Here is a 21,085-nt window from a genome sequence, read left to right as displayed (position 1 = left end):
TATCACCTAAAAAATTCCATAGATAGGTATCTCAAAATCATCCAAGTCACCAAGATCCAAATTAAACAGTTCTAGTAGCTACAATGATCTTCTAGATTTTTCAACAAAATTAATCTCCCTAAAATTCTCATCCATTGAACCCAGTGTTAATCCTGGTATAAAAAACTCTCCTCCCAGTCTTTCAAATATCTGCTTCCCAAGTTCTTACTTCAAGACTACATCCCTTACTCTTCCAATAATTCAAATAAATGTTTCCCCAACAATATACTATCCTAACCATATTTTTAGATGTTGATATTGTAAAGTTCCACCTGAACCTACTTCCAGTTAGCTAAAATGGACTTATAAGTCTCTTTTGGATAACTGACTTAGTTACAGATATACTTTTTTTTTTTTAAGATTTTTATTTATTTATTTGACAGACAGATTACAAGTAGGCAGAGAGGTAGGGGGGCGGGGGGACACAGAAGCAGGCTTCCTGCTGAGCAGAGAGCCCGATGTGGGACTCGATCCCAGGACCCTGGGATCATGACCTGAGCCGAAGGCAGCGTCTCAACCGACTGTGCCACCCAGGCGCCCCACAGATATACTTTTTTAAAAGAAAGTGTATGCTATAGATCCAAGTCATAATCACTCCGGAAAAAAGCACTTTTGTAAGAAATTTGGCAATAACTCACCATAGACATCTGAGGGTCAGGAACTTTTACTATCTCAAAGCTTGTTAAAATTGGAGATGACTCATCACCATCCTGGATTATAGTTAAAAAAAAAATAAACAAAATTTAACCAAATGGTAAGAAATAATACATGATAATGTACACTCAATGTATTTTAGTTCTATTTAATGAACACTATTCCTCCCTTTCAAAAAAGCATCTTCTTTCAACTGCAATTTAAAATACATATCCATTTTTTACCTATTGATGCTAATGAATATGTGGGGAAAAATAAAATCTAACAATAAAAAACTTGATACAGTTTTTAGATATATGAGGTCTAAAAATCAGTATATTGTTTTTGTCAGTTATTTTTAACTCTGCTTATAATCCTAGTGGGCCAAAATAATAATATCCTAATTTTCAAACTTACAACAAGAAACCACAAAGTATGATTAAATTATGGCACAAGGGATATGTTGCATCATTTGCAAAAAATACTAAGTAGATGTTGGTAACTTTCAAATTACAACTCAGATCCATTCAAAGAAGATGGATTTTAAGCAAGGTGCTAATGTTACATGAAATTTATACATAGCTAGAGACTCAGCAGCGTTGCTTCTACTCAATACAATGGAAACTTGAAGAAGAAGAATTAATTCATCAATTCTTAAGACACAAAGCTGCTTTATTTTGTTGGTATTATCATTTTTGGTAATTCAGCATAGTAAATGTCACTGCATACATACCAGGAAATGGTAAACTAATAAAGATCAAAATTCTTTTCCTCACAACTATATACCTCGCATCAAGCTTTTCTGTCAATTTCCAAATGCTAGTATTTCCAATGTTAGATACATGCAGGCAAATCAGGAGAGAGTGAAAGAAGGGAAGTACTGGGACTTGACTTTAGTTCAGTAATTGAGTCTTACAGAAAACCACAAATTCCCACAGCCGTTGTTTAACGGGCTGGTTCTCAGTCACAACACCAGAAAACACATTTATCAGCCCAACTGTGACAAGTAATCTTCACTAAGGCTATCTGTCACAAAAGACAGGTGACAAGAAAGTCTATTTCCATTAGATTCAATACACTGGCCCAGCAATCTTTACACTAAGTGGAAATATGACAGGGTAGGTAGACAGGCATTAATTTATGAGCAATTTTCAAGAAGCAGCAGAAAGGGGCCAAGAACCTTTTCAAAAACACTTGAAATTCTTCTAATTTTTATTGTTATTATTTCATCTATTATGAAAGCTGTCTTTCAAAAGATTCTTCAAATCTCTTATATTTCAAAGCACCATTTCCATTAGCATGTTTTTGTAATACAAACCCTATATGGAGGAGAAATAATGCTTCTCATTACACAGAATATAAGATGTAAAATGTTAGTTTATTAAAGTGACAAAACAATTTCACTCACCTATATTTCCCCTTCTTTTTAATGTAGCTTTTCTAATGAATTAATAAGCAATGCTAAACAGTCTATCTTCCTAACTTCTTTTTACCAAAGACTATCATTTATCAAATAAATTTACTAATTTTACTAAAGGGAAGGGATACAAGCTAAAGAGAAAAAAATATGTGTTAACTTGAAAGCTACCAGAAAAATGAGCATAAATTAACTACACAAACCAAACCCTAAAACTCCATTACGAAAACTTCTTTCAAGTAGTAACTTACATTTATGAAAAAATGTATATTTTAAAAAATCACTATGACAGCTTTAATAACACTAAAGCATAAATATAATTTAGAAGTGTTGCTTCTAATAAACAAATAAATTGCATATAAGCTTAGCTGTATACTAGAAGAAATATTATTCCATTATGCCATGTATCAAAAGTCTGTCCTCACTCACACTGATTTAAGCACCTGTCTAAGGTTATTTCCACAAAAATACCTGGTTTATATGATTCTGAACTACGTGTACTATTATTTCTATAGTGCTTAAATTAAGACCCTTCAATAAGCATTTAAGGCACAGATATTTTTCAAGTAGCAACATATCAAACACAAAACTACTTTCTTTTGGGTAATGAGCAGACCCGAGCCAATCCATTAAGTGCATACTTGTTATCACTCAGCCTACTGAAAACATGTTTTTTTTAAATTCTGCATTTATTACATAAATACACATTTAGGAAGTCTTTCATAAGCATACATATGTTAGGCTCACACATTATATGTACAAACTCAAATAGTAAATATACCCTTAATTTTCAATAGCTTATCACTTTAAAAACTGATTCCCTTTTTATTTTTCAAACAAATACTAATTGTTAATAAAGCTATTACTTTAATGTCCTACTTGCCAATTTGCAGAACAATTAATCAAAAAGTTTTTAATCTGTTGCATATTTATTGAATTCTGGAATCCAGAACTGCATTACATGAATGATAGGCTTTTGTAATCTTGTTGTAGCTATATGATCTGATTTGTGTATATACAAACAGCTGCTGCTGACAGCTGTCTGCTGCTATCCTGCAACCAAATAATTCATCTCAGCAGGTACAACAGTAATTTTTTTTAATGTTTCCCCTCCCCTCTACTTCAGAAACCATAAACAGTTCCAAGGCAAATACCTTTTCATAATAAACAATACCATATTCCTTATCATCACACTTGACACATCGAAATTCAACCATCAAGTACATGAAATTAGAACTTCGTTTCTCACTCTAAAAAAAAAAAAAAAGATTTTTATGAAAAATCTTGATCTTCAACATTGTCTTAAAGGATCAGTATGTATCATTATTTCCAATTCACTAATACATGATCTCTCAAGTACAACTTAAAATATAACAAATATTTATTCCATTATTATAAACAACCTTCACAAGTTTTTCACAATTTACAAGTGGTCTCAAGATAACTAGCAATCATTTGTAAATTTTTGTCAATATACTTTAAACATATTGGGAAATAGTTTCTTTCTTTCCAACATAACAACATGTCCCCTTAAAAAAAAAAAAAGGAAACATGTAACAAAGTGAAAATAAAATGAAGTCTAAAAGGGTGATAAGTCTTAAACCAGTTTTTTAAATGGCTTTAAATCATTATGTGTAAAATCATAAAGGTCTAAAGAAATCACTTAAATTGTTCAGCTTTATGATATATATTATAGTCTAATTATGGTAATGTGAACGTTCTCCTACCTTTTAACGAGTGGGGGTAGAAAAGGTAAGTACGACTGGACAAAGTAAGCCCTAACACTGCCTTTTCTACACCAAAGGCTATCAACGTTAAAGAACAGAAAAATATAAGTAAACATTTTGATTTAACTATTTAGGAATGTGACTATTATAAACATTTAAAAAAGTAAACTTTTCTTCTAATTTCAGTAAATGAGAGTGTATTATGAATAAATTTAGAAAAAATGCCCAGTTTATTCATACTGAATATAAACAGTTAAACCAACTAATTTTTTAAAAAATGAACAATAGTAGAATTTAACTTTTATTAAGTGTTCATTATAAAATTAAAATTTTCTCTTTCAACCCAGTAAAAATCATTCAGAGAATATAAAATAAGTCAGTTATGCCCTGTGGTGAGACTTTGAACCATGTAAGTTGCAGAGTCCTATATGTAGTATAGCACATACTATATACACAGTATCTTAACTGGGGACAGGGATTACTAAGAATGACTTAGGGTAACTGAAGTAAAGGGGCAGCACTGTTTCAGAAGAATCCAATACTGAACTGAACCTAAACATAAGCTGCCAAATGGAGAGAGAACACACAAGTGAGGCATCAAGCTTAACAGTGGCTTCACCTGTATAATGCAAGTACACTTATAATGTCCACTGCCTTCTTCATGGTTCAATATAACATTAAAACATAGGAAAAACAGATATTCCAAGTTTTCCACTTATTAACAGAAAACTCACAATTATAGGTTATCCTCAATGCTCTCACATTTGTGAGATGACCTGGCAACAAAAAGTGCTTCTCAAAAAATCCTGACTTAGACATCTGGGGAAGATATTTAGGGGGAGCAGGGGAAAGAGGGATACAACCCACCTCATTTATCATTTCTATTTCTCTAAATGTCAATCTGTCCAGCCAATCTACTTTCACCATGTGTCCTTGTCGATGAGCTTTGGTGAGCTGTGAATAAATTAAGAAAATTTTAACACAGATTTCACAGAAAGGAGGATAAAAATGGTAATGATCATCAACAGGATACTGGAAGTACTAACTAATGCAATAAGACAATATATTAAGAGAAAATAAATGGTATACAAATGGTGAAGTAAGAAAACTGTATTTGCAGATGACATGATCATCTATGTAGATTAAACAAAGAAAGGTCAAAAACTCCAGGAACTAATAAGCAATTATAGAAAAGTTGTAGGATATAAGGTTAACACAGAAAGTAAGTCTCTTTTCTATATACCAACAATAAACAAGTCAAATCTGAAATTAAAATGCAGTATCATTTACATTAGCACCCCCCAAAACGAAACTGGCATGAATCTAACAAAACATGATCTCTATGAAGAAAACTATAGGGATGCCTGGATAGCTCAGTTGGTTAAGCAACTGCCTTCAGCTCAGGTCATGATCTGGAGTCTGGAGATCGAGTCCCACAATGGACTCCTTGCTCAGTGGGGAGCCTGCTTCTCTCTCTGCCTCTGCCTGCCACTCTGCTTGCGTGCGTGCGCTCTCTCTCTCTCTGACAAATAAATAAATAAATAAAATCTTTTAAAAAAAGAAAACTATAAAAATCTGTGGAACAAAATCAAAGAACTAAATAAATGGACAGATATTCTGTTCATGGATAGAAAGACTCAAAACTGTCAAGATGTCAGTACTTCCCAACTTGATCTATAGAGTCAGTACAATCTCAGTCAAAATCCCAGCAAGACATTTTATAGATATCAATAAGCTGATTCTAAAGTTAATATGGAGACACAAAAGACCAAGAATTGCCAACACAATACTGAAGAAGAACAAAATTGAAGGACTGACACAACCCAACTTCAAGACTTAATATAGAGCTACAATAGTCAAGACAGTTTGGTTTGGGCAAAAGAATAAACAAATAGATCAATGGACCAGAACGTAAAATCCAGAAATAGATCCCATAAAAAGAGTCACCTGATCTTTGGCAAAGAAGCAGGGGCAATATAATGGAGCAAAGACTTTTCAACAAATGGTTTTGGAACAACGGGAGTTCCCATACAAAAAAATGCATCTAGACACAGAACTTATACACAAAAATTAAGTCAAATAGATCATCTATATGTAAAATGCAAAATTATTAAACTAGAAGATAACAAAGGATAAAATCTAGATGAACTTGGGGATAGGGATGACTTTTTAAATGCAACACAAAGGCACAAGCTATGAAATAAATCACTGATGAGCTGGACTTTATCAAAATTAAAAATTTCTGCTCTGTGAAAGACATATCAATACACTAAGCCACAGATTGGAGAAAATATTTGCAAAAGACACACCTGATAAAAGACTGTTATCCAAAATACACAAGAACTCTTAAAATTCAGTAAGAAAATAAGCAGTCTAAGAAAAATGTGCCAAAGAATCTTTTTTTTTCCACTTTTTTAAAATTTCTATTCAGCCTAACAGTATTCATTGTTTTTGCACCACACCCAGTGCTCCATGCAATACGTGCCCTCCCTATTACCCACCACCTGGTTCCCCAACCTCCCACCCCCCGCCCCTTCAAAACCCTCAGGTTGTTTTGCAGAGTCTATAGTCTCTCATGGTTCATCTCCCCTTCCAATTTCCCTCAACTCGCGTTGGTGGTATAGTGGTGAGCATAGCTGCCTTCCAATTTCCCTCAACTCCCTTTTTCTCTCCATCTCCCCATGTCCTCCATGTTATTTGTTATGCTCCACAAATAAGTGAAACCATATGATACTTGACTCTCTCTGCTTCACTTATTTCACTCAGCATAATCTCTTCCAGTCCTGTCCATGTTGCTACAAAAGTTGGGTATTCATCCTTTCTGATGGAGGCATAATACCCCATCATGTATATGGACCACAATTCCTTATCCATTCATCCGTTGAAGGGCATCTTGGTTCTTTCCACAGTTTGGCGACCGTGGCCATTGCTGCTATAAACACTGGGGTACAGATGGCTCTTCTTTTAACTACATCTGTATCTTTTGGGTAAATACCCAATAGTGCAAAGAATCTTAATGGATAGCTCATCAAAAACACATAAAGGGGTGCATGGGTGGCTCAGTGGGTGAAGCCTCTGCCTTTGGCTCGGGTCATGATCTTGGGGTCCTGGAATCGAGCCCTGTATTGGGCTCTCTGCTCAGCGGGGAGCCTGCTTCTCCCTCTTTCTCTGCCCACCTCTCTGTGTACTTGTGATCTCTCTGTCAAATAAATAAATAAAATCTTTAAAAAAAAAAAAAAGAACAAAGAAGACACATAGATAGCATATGAACAATATGTCGAGGAAATGCAAATTAAAGATATCACTAAAATGGCCAAAATCTATAGACACCTACAACATCAAAGGCAGATGAGGATATGGAGCAAAGTAAGTTTCACTGATTGCTAGGAATTCATTGCTCCCTTGGGAATGTAAAATAGTACAGCCCCTTTGAAAGACAGTGTAGCAGTTGCTTACAAATTAAATATGTTCTTTTACCATACAATCCAGGAATTGCATTGTTATTCACCCAAATGAGCTAAAAACATATCCACACAAAAGCCTGCATATAGATATTTATAGAAGATTTATTCAGAACTGTAAATATTTGCAAGAATTAAGATGTCCTTCACAGGTGAATAGATAAATATGGTACAGACAATGGAATATTATTCAGTGCTGAAAAGAAAGGTGATATCAAACCATAAAAAGATATGGAGGAACTTAAAGTGCATCTTACTAAGTGAGAGAAGCCAACCTGGAAAAACCACATACTATATGATTCCACCCATATGACATTATGGAAAAGGTAAAACTATGGAGACAATAAAAATATAATCAGTTGCCTGGGATTAGGAGGAGAAGAAGAATAAATAGGTGGAACAGAGAATTTTCAGGGCAGTGAAGCTACTCTGTATAATACTGTAATAATGGGTAAGTGTCATTATATGTTTGTCCAAATCCAAAGAATGCACAACACCAAGAGTGAACCCTGCGGAAAACTGCAAACTTTGGGTGATTATGAATCTTGAATCAATGAAGATTCATCAATTATAACAAATGTACCACTCTGGTGGGTATTGCTAATAATGGGGTACACTATGCAGGTATGAGGACACAGGACATATGAGAACTCTCTGTGCCATTCTCTTAATATTGCTGTACACCTAAAACTGCTCTATAAAAATAAAATCTTTACATGTCTTAAAAAAAAAAAGATGGTAATGTCACCTTCACATTTGATATATTTTTATATGTAACAAACCATCTACAACTATCAGGATAAAAAATGGAGTTGGCTAGAGACTAATCATTCTATTTTTTAGAAAAAACAACTTAAAAATTTTTGTTTAAAGGTCCACAATCTGTCATTTAAACATATTAAAAAATAATCAAGTCCTTCCTAAAAGTATCTCCATTTCTCCATTTCTTATATTTTGATTACAAAGAGAGAGATTTATAATAAGAACAGTTTCTCAAATGGGAAATAAACTACTTTGTCTATTTCATTCCCAGCTCTGAATCTTAAAAAAATTATAAAAAATAAGTTATATACAGTAAGGCATTTCTCTGAGGCCTGTAACTTAATACTCCAAGATTTAAGGGCATAGGTGTGCAAGTGTGTTTTAATTTTAAGAAGCAGTGATTAAAGGATTAACAATAAAAAAGAATTAGTAGTAAGAAAGGTATTTCTGGAGTTGCAGTTGGTACAGCTCTCCAAAGATCTTATATACCAATCTACTCTTGGTTTCAGAAATCAAGTAATATATTCCTTCAAACCCACAGAGAATTCAAGACAATTTCCAAGGTGCTCAAACTGGAACAAGATTTTTGTCTTTGAAAGTGTAATTTAAACACAGCATTATTCTTTTTCAAGACCTCTTTTTCTTTTTAAATAAGCTCACAGAATAAAGCAAAACTGGGCGGCAAAGCCTCACACTACAGTTCGTATTTATTTATTGTCTTCCTTTCCATTATATATGTTTGATGGTATTCCTACAAGGATGCCAAACATTTCTATCAATTATTATCTCTAGAAGAACTAAAAATCTTCACCAGCAATATTCTTTATCTTCTTCAACTAAGGAACTCTCATCACAACTACGTGGTTATACTATTTCAGAAGTGAAAACAGTAACTTCATACAAAAAAAGTTTGACCATTACTATAATATAAAAATATCAGCTTAAATTTCTTCCAAATAACTAATTCCTTTTCACCTGAGGTAATTTCTTTTTTTTTTAATATTTTTTAAATATTTTACTTTATTTATTTGACAGACAGAGATCACAAGTAGGCAGAGAGTCAGGCAGAAAGAGAGAAGGAAGCAGGCTCCTAGCAGAGCAGAGAGCCCAGGTGCAGGGCTCAATCCCAGGACCCTGGGATCATGACCTGAGCTGAAGGCAGAGGCTTTAACCCACTGAGCCACCCAGGCGCCCCAACCTGAGGTAATTTCTAAATGAATAAGAATAAGGAAACATAATTGCTTAGCATACTTCCTCATACAAAACAGGGACTAAGCATTTTGTTGGCTCTGGTTGAAGTTTAAACAAATACACTGCCATTGTGGAAAGAGATCAAGAATTAGTCACAAGGAAACCAAAAGCACATTGGACAATGTGACCTAAAGGAAGGGGTCCTAGAGTCAGGGCCAGAAGACCCAGGTTCCAATCCTAGCACTCCATTTTCCAACTCTTTTTTTTTTTTTTTTTTTTTAAAGATTCCTTTCATTCACTTGACAGACAGAGATCACAAGCAGGCAGAGAGGCAGGCAGACAGAGAGAGGAAGGGAAGCAGGCTCCCCCCTGAGCAGAGAGCCCCACGCGGGGCTCAATCCCAGGACCCTGGTATCATGACCAGAGCCGAAGGCAGAGGCTTTAAGCCACTGAGCCACCCAGGCGCCCCCAACCCTCATTTTTTAATTGAAGTATACTTGACATACAACATTACATTAGCTTCAAGTGTACAACATAGTGATTCAACAAGTCTATACATTATGCTATCCTCACCACATTATGATATGCTACCAATCTAAGTCTGTTGTGTTTCAACCCACATCTACAAAAATGAAAGTATTAACTTCTATTCCTAGTCACAAAATTCAAAGAAGAAAATTGATGCAAATATAACAGGTAGTAATATTTCCTGTAGTTCATGAAGAATATTCTTGCTCACTTTGCAACATGTTCCAAACTGGTTTTTAAAATTAATGAAAATACCATGGCTCCATATTACATGTTGTGCTTTTATGAACACAAGTAACAGTAAAAATTAGTAGGTAGACTTTATATGACTAGACCTATATAGCAAGAAGGAGGAGAAAAATAACATTTATTTACATAACAAATTTTGGCCCTTTTTATAACCTAATCACACCATACAGTATGTAGTTCTGACCCCAATTTGCAGGCAGTTATCAACTACTACAATAAAGTGGGAGAACAAGGATTTAAATCCCAGGCCTAGGTCCATGCTCCTTCCACTAGTTTTGCTACCTTCTTTAGTGATGCACTCTTAGGAAGAGATTCAAGTTCAACTAATTTTTGTAATGTATTAAATACTAGTTTCCTATATATGGTTGAGTAGTTGATTCTACACCAGCTACCTTTGAGAAAGAATTAGCAATAGCAAATTAAGTTTGGGCGTGGGAGAGTATAGTTGGGCCCTTTCTTTCCCTTACTAAATCATCAGACAAATCCTAAATTTTCTGAGGTCATTTTCACTAATTCCAAAATTCATGTTTTCTGTTAATACATGTTACTTCTTATGCAGCAAAGTCCTAGCTTATCCATTTGAAGATGACCATTCTCAACCTTATAAAGAGCCACAAAAGAACATCAGGGTCAAGATGGTAGTACCATAAACTGGTAAGGCCACTCTGGAGGACAATTTTAAATTATGCTGGACAGGGTCACCTGGATGGCTCAGTTAATTAAGCGACTGCCTTCAGCTCGGGTCATGGTCCCGGAGTGCCAGGATCAAGTCCCAAATAGGACTCCCAGCTCCATGAGGAGTCTGGTTCTCCCTCTGACCTTCTTCCCCTCATGCTCTCTTTCTCTCTCAAATAAGTAAGTAAGATCTTTTTTTTAAGATTTTATTTATTTATTTGACAGACAGAGATCACAAATAGGCAGAGAGAGAGGAAGAAGCAGGCTCCCTGCCGAGCAGAGAGCCCAACATGGGGCTTGATCCCAGGACCCTGGGATCATGACCCAAGCCGAAGGCAGAGGCTTTAACCCACTGAGCCACACGGGTGCCCCAATAAATAAAATCTTAAAAAAAAATTATCCTGGATAAATGCACATTTGTGCTTCACGATTTGCAATACAGAAAATTTAGTCATAAAGAAATGTATGGTACAGATACACTATTGAATACTGTATATCTGGATACGGAAAAAAAAACCAAGGTTTCTGTTGAAAGCACAAGTGACTGCAAAAGAAGAGGTACCACTTATACTATGACTGTTTACAAGTTTGTCTCCTGAAAACTTGACTCTGAGATTGAGAGAATTTCTAGATATTTCTGCTTGAATTAGTTTTATAATTTCTGCAGAACTGGGAAGTTGTCACTCAAAATGTCCACTAGCCACCTGTACTATCACTATGTAACAAAGCACTCCAAAAGTGAGTGCCTTTAAACAATAATCAATTTATTATTTCTCACGATTCCTGGAGAAGTCAAGAAGCCATCTTCTTGTGGGATATCTAGATTTTTTTTTTTCCCTATTGGCCTAACGGTCTCCTATGAGACCACTGTCATTTTGGTGGCTAGAGCTAGAATTTCCAAGATAGCTTCACTCACATTTCTAACACTTTTGTGGGAAAGGGTGGGTTCATCTGGGAAGCCAGGGTGGTTGGACCTCTCTCTTTCTGCATGTATGTTCAGTGCTGCTCCCTCTCCAGGTCATCTTTCAACATAGGCAGTCCAACAGGACACCCAGACTTCTTACACATGGCTCACTGTTCCCAAAAGTGCAAAACAGAAGCAATCAAACTCTCTTAAGGTTTAAGCCTGCAACAAGCATAGCAACACTTTAGATGGGCTGTATTAGTTAAAAAAAAAAAAAAAAAAAGTCACAGAGCCCTATGACCCAACAATTGCACTACCAGGTATTTACCCCAAAGGTACAAATGTAGTGATCCAAAGGGGCACAGGCACCTCAATGTTTATAGCAGGAATGCCCACAATCACCAAACTATGGAAAGAGCCCAGATGTTCATCAACAGATGACTGGATAAAGATGTGGTGTGTATATATATATATACATACACACAATGGAATATTAATCAGACATCAAAAAATGAAATCTTGCCATTTGTAACAATGTGGATGGAACTAGAGGTATTATGCTAAGCCAAATAAGCTAATCAGAGAACGACAATTATCATATGATTTCACTCAATGTGTAGAATTTAACAAATCTGTAAAATCCAAATAACAGCATGTTCAGGATACTGCTTCAGTACCAACCATGTACTGACAGACTTAATGGGAAGACAGAAACAATGTCTCGGGGTCTTGGATATTCAATACAAATGCTGTACTGTATATCAACTAACCATAACTGGGAAAACAAATGTCAAACCTGACAATTATCTGTGGGAATATAGACTTCCATGATCACTACAACTCACAGATCATCTCTCCTTATCTGTCTTACTAGATAGATTCATATTTGCCCTATTAGACTATTAGCTTCTTAAGCACTAGAGTTATAATGGTTGATAGAATCCAGCACTTATCCACTCAATGAGTATATTTTGAAAGGCCTTCTAATGTAAAAGGGTGACAGATGGAAATCAAATGTTTCTATACCTCAGAATTTTGCTTAAGCTTTGGAGAAAGGATGAGAAACATGGTATTGGGAGGAGGGGAGATACTCAGAAGGAAGCTGGAAAAAATTGATTCATGCCCTTGGGTCACTTTTCTTAGAATTTATAAACCCTCAATGTAATTACATATTACTTGATTGCTACTGTAAGCTGCAAACTTCCATTAGGCCCTCTGTGCTGGAAGCAAGCACAGAAATGTTACAAAAGAGAAGCAAGTTTCCTGCCCTCACAGAACTTAAAGGTAAGACCATAAATGACCATATGTGTATCTATAAATTGAAGCCATAATATGAAAGCACTGAACAGAATGCTGTGACACAAAAGAATGGGGGGTCTTGAGAAGGTCTCTCAAGAAGATAACATTCAAGCAGAGACCAAAAAGATAAAGGAATCAGTGAAACCAATAGAATATCTCCCAGGCAAAGGAAAGAGTTTGTCTGTCGGCACAACAGTGACATTCATGTGCCAAGAGATTAAAGACAGACCAGATGGTAGTCCTCAGTAAATATTTAATTAAATAAACCAAGTTCTCTTGAAGGTGGAGGGTAGAAAGATCTATATATATGCTTACTTAGAATCACCATTCTTGAAGTTAATCATCATTTAGATTTTTCCTTATAGTAGACACTACACTTAAAGCCTAAAGAAGAAAAGGAAGGAGTAATAAGGACTGAAAAATAATGTTTGTTTATTTATTACAAGTCTGCACAGAAATCTGTAGTGAGGTAAATGGGGAGAGGAGGTAGGAGAGGGAAGAAGACACTCACTGACTCAAAAGGAAACTGGAGAGAAATTTCTGCTTTACAAATATTCCTTGGCCGATTTCTTCCATATTCACATAGCTACTCTATCTTTACAAAAAACATCAATCAACATGTATTTATCAAACAATACCAGACAGATGGCCCAAGTTCACAGATGCTACGAAAAGGGGTTACTCTTGTTTATTAAGAGATGATATGATTGCATAAAAAGTTTAGTGTCTAGGTGTGAAAACAAGATGAACCAATGAGACAGAATATAACTGATAAAACAAAAGAACACAAAGATGTGTACCAAACTTTAATCCTGATTTTCAGCACCTTATGACTACATCTGATAATCTGGAAATAGAGTATATGAACAAATCAAATAAGCCATTTAAAAACAACTTAAATGAACAATGCTCCTCTTTTATTTTTAAGTCAATAGAAAATTTAAATTGAATGGCTTTACAACAGCACAGAATTGCAAACATTTTGAATATTCAACCATAGAGGACTGCTGAAATTCATTACAGCACACCCATCAACACCATGCAAATTCCTGCAGTCTTGGGGCACCTGGGTGGCTCAGTGGGTTGGGCCGCTGCCTTCGGCTCAGGTCATGATCTCAGGGTCCTTGGATCGAGTCCCGCATCGGGCTCTTTGCTCAGCAGTGAGACTGCTTCCTTCCCTCTCTCTCTCTCTCTCTCTGCCTGCCTCTCTGTCTACTTGTGATTTCTCTCTGTCAAATAAATAATAAAATCTTAAAAAAAAAAAAAATTCCTGCAGTCTTTACAAATCATGTTGCAGATGTATCTTAAATGACCTGGAACAATTTTTAAACGCCATTAAGTATAAAATCACAATTCAATTAAACACACATACAATATGATTCCATTTAGAAATAGATACATATACATTTATATACCGCATATATTAATTTGAATACTGAATACATCATCAACTAAAATATTAATGATGGCTATTTCTGGGAAGAGGGTTAGAAGAGATTTTTATAATCTTTGGTGCTTTACCAATCTTCTTTTTAAAATCTACTTCAAAAAATCTTATTTACATGTCATTTTAAAAACAATTAATTGTGAGATCTCTGTTGAGAAAACCACTAAAGACTGGCATTAATCAAGACGATGCAAAGGGAGGAGTCAAGATGGCAGGGGAGTAGCAGACTGAGATGACATCAGGTCACAGGAGTTCAGCTAGATAGTTATCAAACCATTCCGAACACCTACAAACCCAACAGGAGACTGAAGAGAAGAAGAGCAGCAATTCTAGAAACAGAAAATTGACCACTTTCTGAAAGGTAGGACATGTGGAGAAGTGAATGCAAAGCAAGGTGAAGATAAACCGCGGCGGGGCGGGAAGGGGCTGGCTCCCAACAAGTGGTGGAGCAACAGAGCACAAAATTTGAACTTTTAGAAGTCTGCTCCACTGAAGGACATCTCTCCAGAGGCTAAGCAGGGGTGGAACGGGGACACTGTGGTCTCAAGTCCCGCAGGGTCACAGAAGGATCAGGGGTGTCTGAGAGCAGCAGAGCTCGCAAGTGTCAGAGTGGGGAAGCTGACTACAGAGACGGAGCTGAGGAGTGAGATCTCAGCTTGGAGTTACCTTAAACTGTGATCCGCAACACAGTCAGGCCACTGCAGTTTGAGCAGGGACCCCACAAGTGGCAGATCCGGGGAGACCCACATTCATCCGCTGGAAAAGCAGAGCAGCAGGAATCTGCTGGGTTTGGAGAATCCAAACGGGGCTGTGTGCCAGAGACAGAAACAATAGGTCACAGGCCGGGTGAGCCCAAGTGCAGCTGGAAACCAGGGAGACAGGAGTGACTGAGCACTTTTCTCCGAGGGCGCTCTGAGGAGTGGGGCCACAAGCTCTTGGCTCCTCCAAGCTGGAGACTGGGAGGCCACCATTTCCGTTTCCACCATCCAGAACTCTACAGAAAGCTTCAGGGAACAAAAGCTCCCAAAGGCAGAACCCGAGATTACTTAGCCCTGCCCCTGGCAAGGGTGGCACAATTCTGCCTCGGGCAAAGACGTTTGACAAACACTACAACAGGCCCCTCCCCAAGAAGATCAGCAAGAACATCTAGCTAAGACTAAGCTACTGATCAAGGGGAACAGTGGAATTCCAGAGGAGGGGAAAGCAAAACATGGAATTCATGGCTTTCTTCCCATGATTCTTTAGTCTTGCAAAGTTAATTAACTTTTTTTATTTTATATTTTTCTTATTATAATTTTTTAACTTTTCCTATTTCCTCTTTTAACAGTTTTAACTACTTTATCTTAACAACACCTTTCTAAAAAAAATCTTTTTAAACCATTATTATAGTCATACTTGATCCTTCATTTATCTAACTTTATTTTTTGTATACATACAGGGTTTTTTCCTCTAAAAAATTTTTGAGATAGAATTTCTTCTGATAGATCCAAATATACCCTAAATCTAGCACAGGGCTTTGTTCTAGTTTCCAGCCTGAGCAAATTCTATCCACTTTTTTTTCTTTCTTTTTCCAACCAATTTATCTTATCAATTCCTTTTTCAGAATTTTTTTTTAAATTTTCATCTTTACAATCATATTCTATCCCTTCATCATGTTTACCCTTATTTTTGATTATATATAAGTTTTTCTTTCTTTAATTTGGGGACATAGTTTCTTTTTAGAGACAAAAATACACCCAAAATCAAGTGAGTGGCTCTGTTCCATTCACCAATCTAATATATTATATATCTTTTTTAAAAAATTTTTTTAATTTTTTTAAACTTCTTTTTATGCCCTTTCTTATTCCCCCGATTTGGGTCTCCTCTGATTTGGTTAGTGTACATTTTTCTGGGGTCTTTGCCACGTTTATAGTATTTTATTTTCTCGTTCATATATTCTTATCTGGATGAAATGACATGGCAGAAAAACTCACCACAGAAAAAAGAACAAGAGGCAGTACCAAAGGCTAGGGACCTAATCAATATGGACATTAATAAAATGTCAGATCCAGAGTTCAGAATGATGATTCTCAGGGTGCCAGCTGGGCTCGAAAAAGGCATGGAAGATATGAGAGAAATCCTGTCTGGAGAAATAAAAGCCCTTTCTGGAGAAATAAAAGAAGTAAAATCTAACCAAGCTGAAATCAAAAAAGCTATTAACAAGGTGCAATCAAAAATGGAGGCTCTTACTGCTAGGATAAATGAGGCAGAAGAGAGAATTAGTGACATAGAAGATCAAATGATGGAGAATAAAGAAGCTGAAAAAAGAGAGACAAACAACTACTGGACCACGAGGGGAGACTTTGAAAGAAAAGTGATACCATAAGATGAAACAATATTAGAATATACAGGATTCCAGAAAAAGAAGTGGGGGGCAGAAGGTATATTAGAGAGAATTATTGTAGATAATTTCCCTAATATGGCAAAGGGAACAAGCATCAAAATCCAGGAGGCACAGAGAACTCCCCTCAAAAGCAATAAAAATAGGTCCAAGCCCTGTCATCTAATAGTAGAACTTATAAGTCTTAGTAATGAAAAGAAAATCCTGAAAGCAGGCCAGGACATGAAGTCTCTAACATACAATGGTAAAAATATTAGATTGGCAGCAGACTTATCAACAGAGACCTGGCAGGCCAGAAAGAACTGGCATGATATATCCAGAGCACTAAATAAGAAAAACACGCAGCCAAAAATACTATATCCAGCTAAGCTATCACTGAAAATAAAAGGAGAGATAAAAAGCTTCCAGGACAGGGGTTATGGACATTGGGGAGGGTATGTGCTATCGTGAGTGCTGTGAAGTGTGTAAACCTGGCGATTCAAAGACCTGTACCCCTGGGGATAAAAATACATTATATGTTTATTAAAAAAAAAAAAAAATTAGAAGGGGAGGCGAACCATAAGAGACTATGGACTCTGAAAAACAACCTGAGGGTTTTGAAGGGTCGGGGGTGGGAGGTTGGGGGAACCAGGTGGTGGGTAATAGGGAGGGCACGTATTGCATGGAGCACTGGGTGTTGTGCAAAAACAATGAATACTGTTACGCTGAAAAAAATAAATAAATTAATAAATAAATAAATAAATAAAAAGGAAAAAAAAAAGCTTCCAGGACAATCAAAAACAAAGAATTTGTAAACCTCAAGCCAGCCCTACAAGAAATATTGAAAGAGGTCCTCTAAGCAAAGAGAGCGTCTCAAACTAGTGGACCGGAAAGGAACAGAGACAATATAAAGTAACAGCCCCTTACAGGAAATACAATGGCACTAAATTCATATCTTTCAATAGTTATCCTGAATGAAAAATGTGCTAAATGCCCAATCAAAAGACACAGGGTTGGGGCGCCTGGGTGGTTCAGTGGGTTAAAGCCTCTGCCTTCAGCTCAGGTCGTAATCCCAGGGTCCTGGGATCAAGCCCCGCATCTGGCTCTCTGCTCAGCAGGGAGCCTGCTTCCTCCTCCTCTCTCTGCCTGCCTCTCTGCCTACTTGCAATCTCTGTCAAATAAATAAATAAATCTTTAAAAAAAAAAAAAAGACACAGGATTTCAGAATGGATAAAAAACCAAAATCCATCAATATGCTATCTACAAGGAACTCATTTTAGTCCCAAAGACACCTCCAGATTTGAAGTGAGGGAGTGGAAAACAATTTACCATGCTAATGGACATTAAAAGAAAGCTGGGGTGGCAATCATCATACCAGATAAATTAGATTTTAAGCCAAAGACCATAATAAGAGATAAGGAAGGACACTATATCATACTTAAAGGGTTAGTCCAACAAGAAGATCTAACAATTTTAAATATCTATGCAACATGGGAGCAGGCAACTATATAAACCAATTAATAACAAAATCAAAGAAATACATTGTCAGTAATACAATAATAGTAGGAGACTTTAACACCCACCCTTACTGAAATGCACAGAAAATCCAAGCAAAAGATCAACAAGGAAATAAAGACCTTAAATGACACACTGGACCAAACAGACATCAAAGAAATATTCAGAATCCATCCCAAAGCAACAGAATACCCATTCTTCTCTAGTGCACATGGAACATTCTCCAGAAGAGATCACATCCTGGGTCACAAATCAGGTCTTAACCGGTATCAAAAGATTAGGATCCATTACCTGAATATTTTCAGACCACAATGCTCTGAAGCTAGAACACAATCACAAGAGGAAAGTTGGAAAGAACCCAAATACATGGAGGCTAAAGAGCATCCTACTAAAGAATGAATGGGTCAACCAGGAAATTAAAGAAGAATTGAAAAAAATCATGTAAACAAATGATAATGAAAACACAACGGTTCAAAATCTTTGCAGCACAGCAAATGCAGTCCTGAGAGGAAAGCATATAGCAATACAAGCCTTTCTCAAGAAACAAGAAAGGTCTCAAGTACACAACCTAACCCTACACCTAAAGGAGCTGGAGAAAGAACAGCAGAGAAAGCCTAGACCCAGCAGGAGAAGAGAAATAAGAAAGATCAGAGCAGAAATCAATGAAACAGAAACAAAAAAACAGTAGAACAAATCAACAAAAGTAAGAGCTGGTTCTTTGAAAGAATTAATAAGATTGATAAACTCCTGGCCAGACTTATCAAAAAGAAAAGAGAAAGGACCCATATAAATAAATCCATGAATGAAAGAGGAGAGATCACAACCAACACAAAAGAAATACAATTATAAGAACATATTATGAGCAACTACACGCCAGCAAATTTGACAATCTGGAAGAAACAGATGCATTCCTAGAGACGTATAAACTACCAAAACTGAACTAGGAAGAAATAAAAATCCTGAACAGACCCATAACCAGTAAAGAGATTGAAGCAGTCATCAAAAATCTCCCAACAAACAAGAGCCCAGGGCCAGACGGCTTTCCAGGGGAATTCTACCAAGCATTAATTCCCATTCTCCTGAAACTGTTCCAAAAAATAGAAATGGAGGGAACACTTCCAAACTCATTTTATAAGGCCAACATGACCCTGATCCCAAAACCAGACAAAGACCCCATCAAAAAAGAGAATTACAGACCAATACCCCTGATGAATACAGATGCGAAAATTCTCACCAAAATACTAGCCAATAGGATTCAACAGTCCATTAAAAGGATTATTCACCACGACCAACTGGGATTCATTCCAGGGATGCAAGGTTGATTCAACATCCACAAATCAATCAATGTGATACAATACATTAATAAAAGAAAGAATAAGAACCACATGATATTCTCAATAGATGCTGAAAAAGCATTTGACAAAGCACAGCATCCTTTCCTGATCAAAACTCTTCAAAGTGTAGGGACAGAGGGGACATACCTCAATATCATCAAAGCCATCTATGAAAAGCCCACAGAGAATATCATTCTCAATGGAGAAAAACTGAAAGCTTTTCCACTAAGGTCAGGAACATGGCAGGGATGCCCATTATCACCACTACTATTCAATATAGTACTAGAAGTCCTAGCCTCAGCAATCAGACAGCAAAAGAAATTAAAAGCATCCAAATAGGCACAGAAGAAGTCAAACTATCACTCTTTGTAGACGATATGATAATTTATATGGAAAACCCAAAAGACTCCACTCCAAATCTGCTAGAACTTGTACAGGAATTTAGTAAAGTGTCAGGATATAAAATCAATGTACAGAAATCAGTTGCATTTCTACACACCAATAACAAGAGATAAGAAACAGAAATTAAGTATCCCATTTATAATTGCACCCAAAACCATAGGATACCTATGAATAAACCTAACTAAAGAGGCAAAGAATCTGTACTCAGAAAGCTATGAAGTACTCAAGAAAGAAACTGAGGAAGACACAAAGAAATTGAAAACTGTTCCAAGCTCCTGGATTGGAAGGACAAATATTGTGAAAATGTCTATGCTACCTAAAGCAATCTACACGCTTAATGCAATCCCTATCAAAATCACATCAATTTTTTTCAAAAAAATGGAACAAATAATCCTTAAATTTATACTGAATCAGAAAAGACCTCGAATAGCCAGAGGAATGTTGAAAAAGAAAGCCAAAGTTGGTGGCATCGCAATTCCAAACTTCAAGCTCTATTACAAAGCTGTCATCATCAAGACAGTATGGTACTGGCACAAAAACAGACACATACATCAGTAGAACAGAATAGGGAGCCCAGAAATAGACCCTCAACTCTATGGCTGACAAAGCAGGAAAGAATATCCAATGGAAAAAAGACACTTTCTTCAACCAATGGTGTTGGGAAAATTGGACAGGCATATGCAGAAAAATGAAACTGGACCATTTCCTTACACTGCACACAAAAATAGACCCAAAATGGATGAAAGACCTCAATGTGAGACAGGAATCCATCAAAATCCTGGAGAAGAACACAGGCAGCAACCTCTTCGACCTCAGCCACAGCAACTTCTTTCTAAAAACATCGCCAAAGGTAAGGCAAGCAAGGGCAAAATGACCTATTGGGACTTCATCAAGATCAAAAGCTTTTGCACAGCAAAGGAAAGAGCCAACAAAACCAAAAGACAACTGACAGAACGGGAAAAGATATTTGCAAATGACGCATCAGATAAAGGGCTAGTATCCCGAATCTATAAAGAACTTTTCAAACTCAACACCCAAAAAATGGGCAGAAGACATGAACAGACATTTCTGCAAAGAAGACATCCAGATGGCCAACAGACACATGAAAAAGTGCTCCACGTCACTTGGCATCAGGGAAATACA

General features: G+C 36.5%; 1 protein-coding gene across 1 annotated transcript in view; it reads right to left on the bottom strand.

Moving 5' to 3' along the window:
* PIK3C3 (phosphatidylinositol 3-kinase catalytic subunit type 3) overlaps positions 1 to 21,085 on the bottom strand; it is a 152,742-nt gene that overhangs the window by 99,905 nt on the left and 31,752 nt on the right. The window contains exons 5-7 of the mRNA XM_046025885.1: positions 4,684 to 4,770; positions 3,244 to 3,339; positions 678 to 749 (exon numbers count right to left, since the gene is read on the bottom strand). Of these exons, the coding sequence (XP_045881841.1) occupies positions 678 to 749; positions 3,244 to 3,339; positions 4,684 to 4,770 (255 nt within the window). The remainder of the gene's footprint in view (positions 1 to 677; positions 750 to 3,243; positions 3,340 to 4,683; positions 4,771 to 21,085) is intronic.

The sequence above is a fragment of the Meles meles genome, chromosome 12 (assembly GCF_922984935.1).
Source record: "Meles meles chromosome 12, mMelMel3.1 paternal haplotype, whole genome shotgun sequence".
In the NCBI taxonomy this organism is placed as follows: Eukaryota; Metazoa; Chordata; class Mammalia; order Carnivora; family Mustelidae; genus Meles; species Meles meles.
This window is presented reverse-complemented; position numbering and strand designations above follow the sequence as displayed.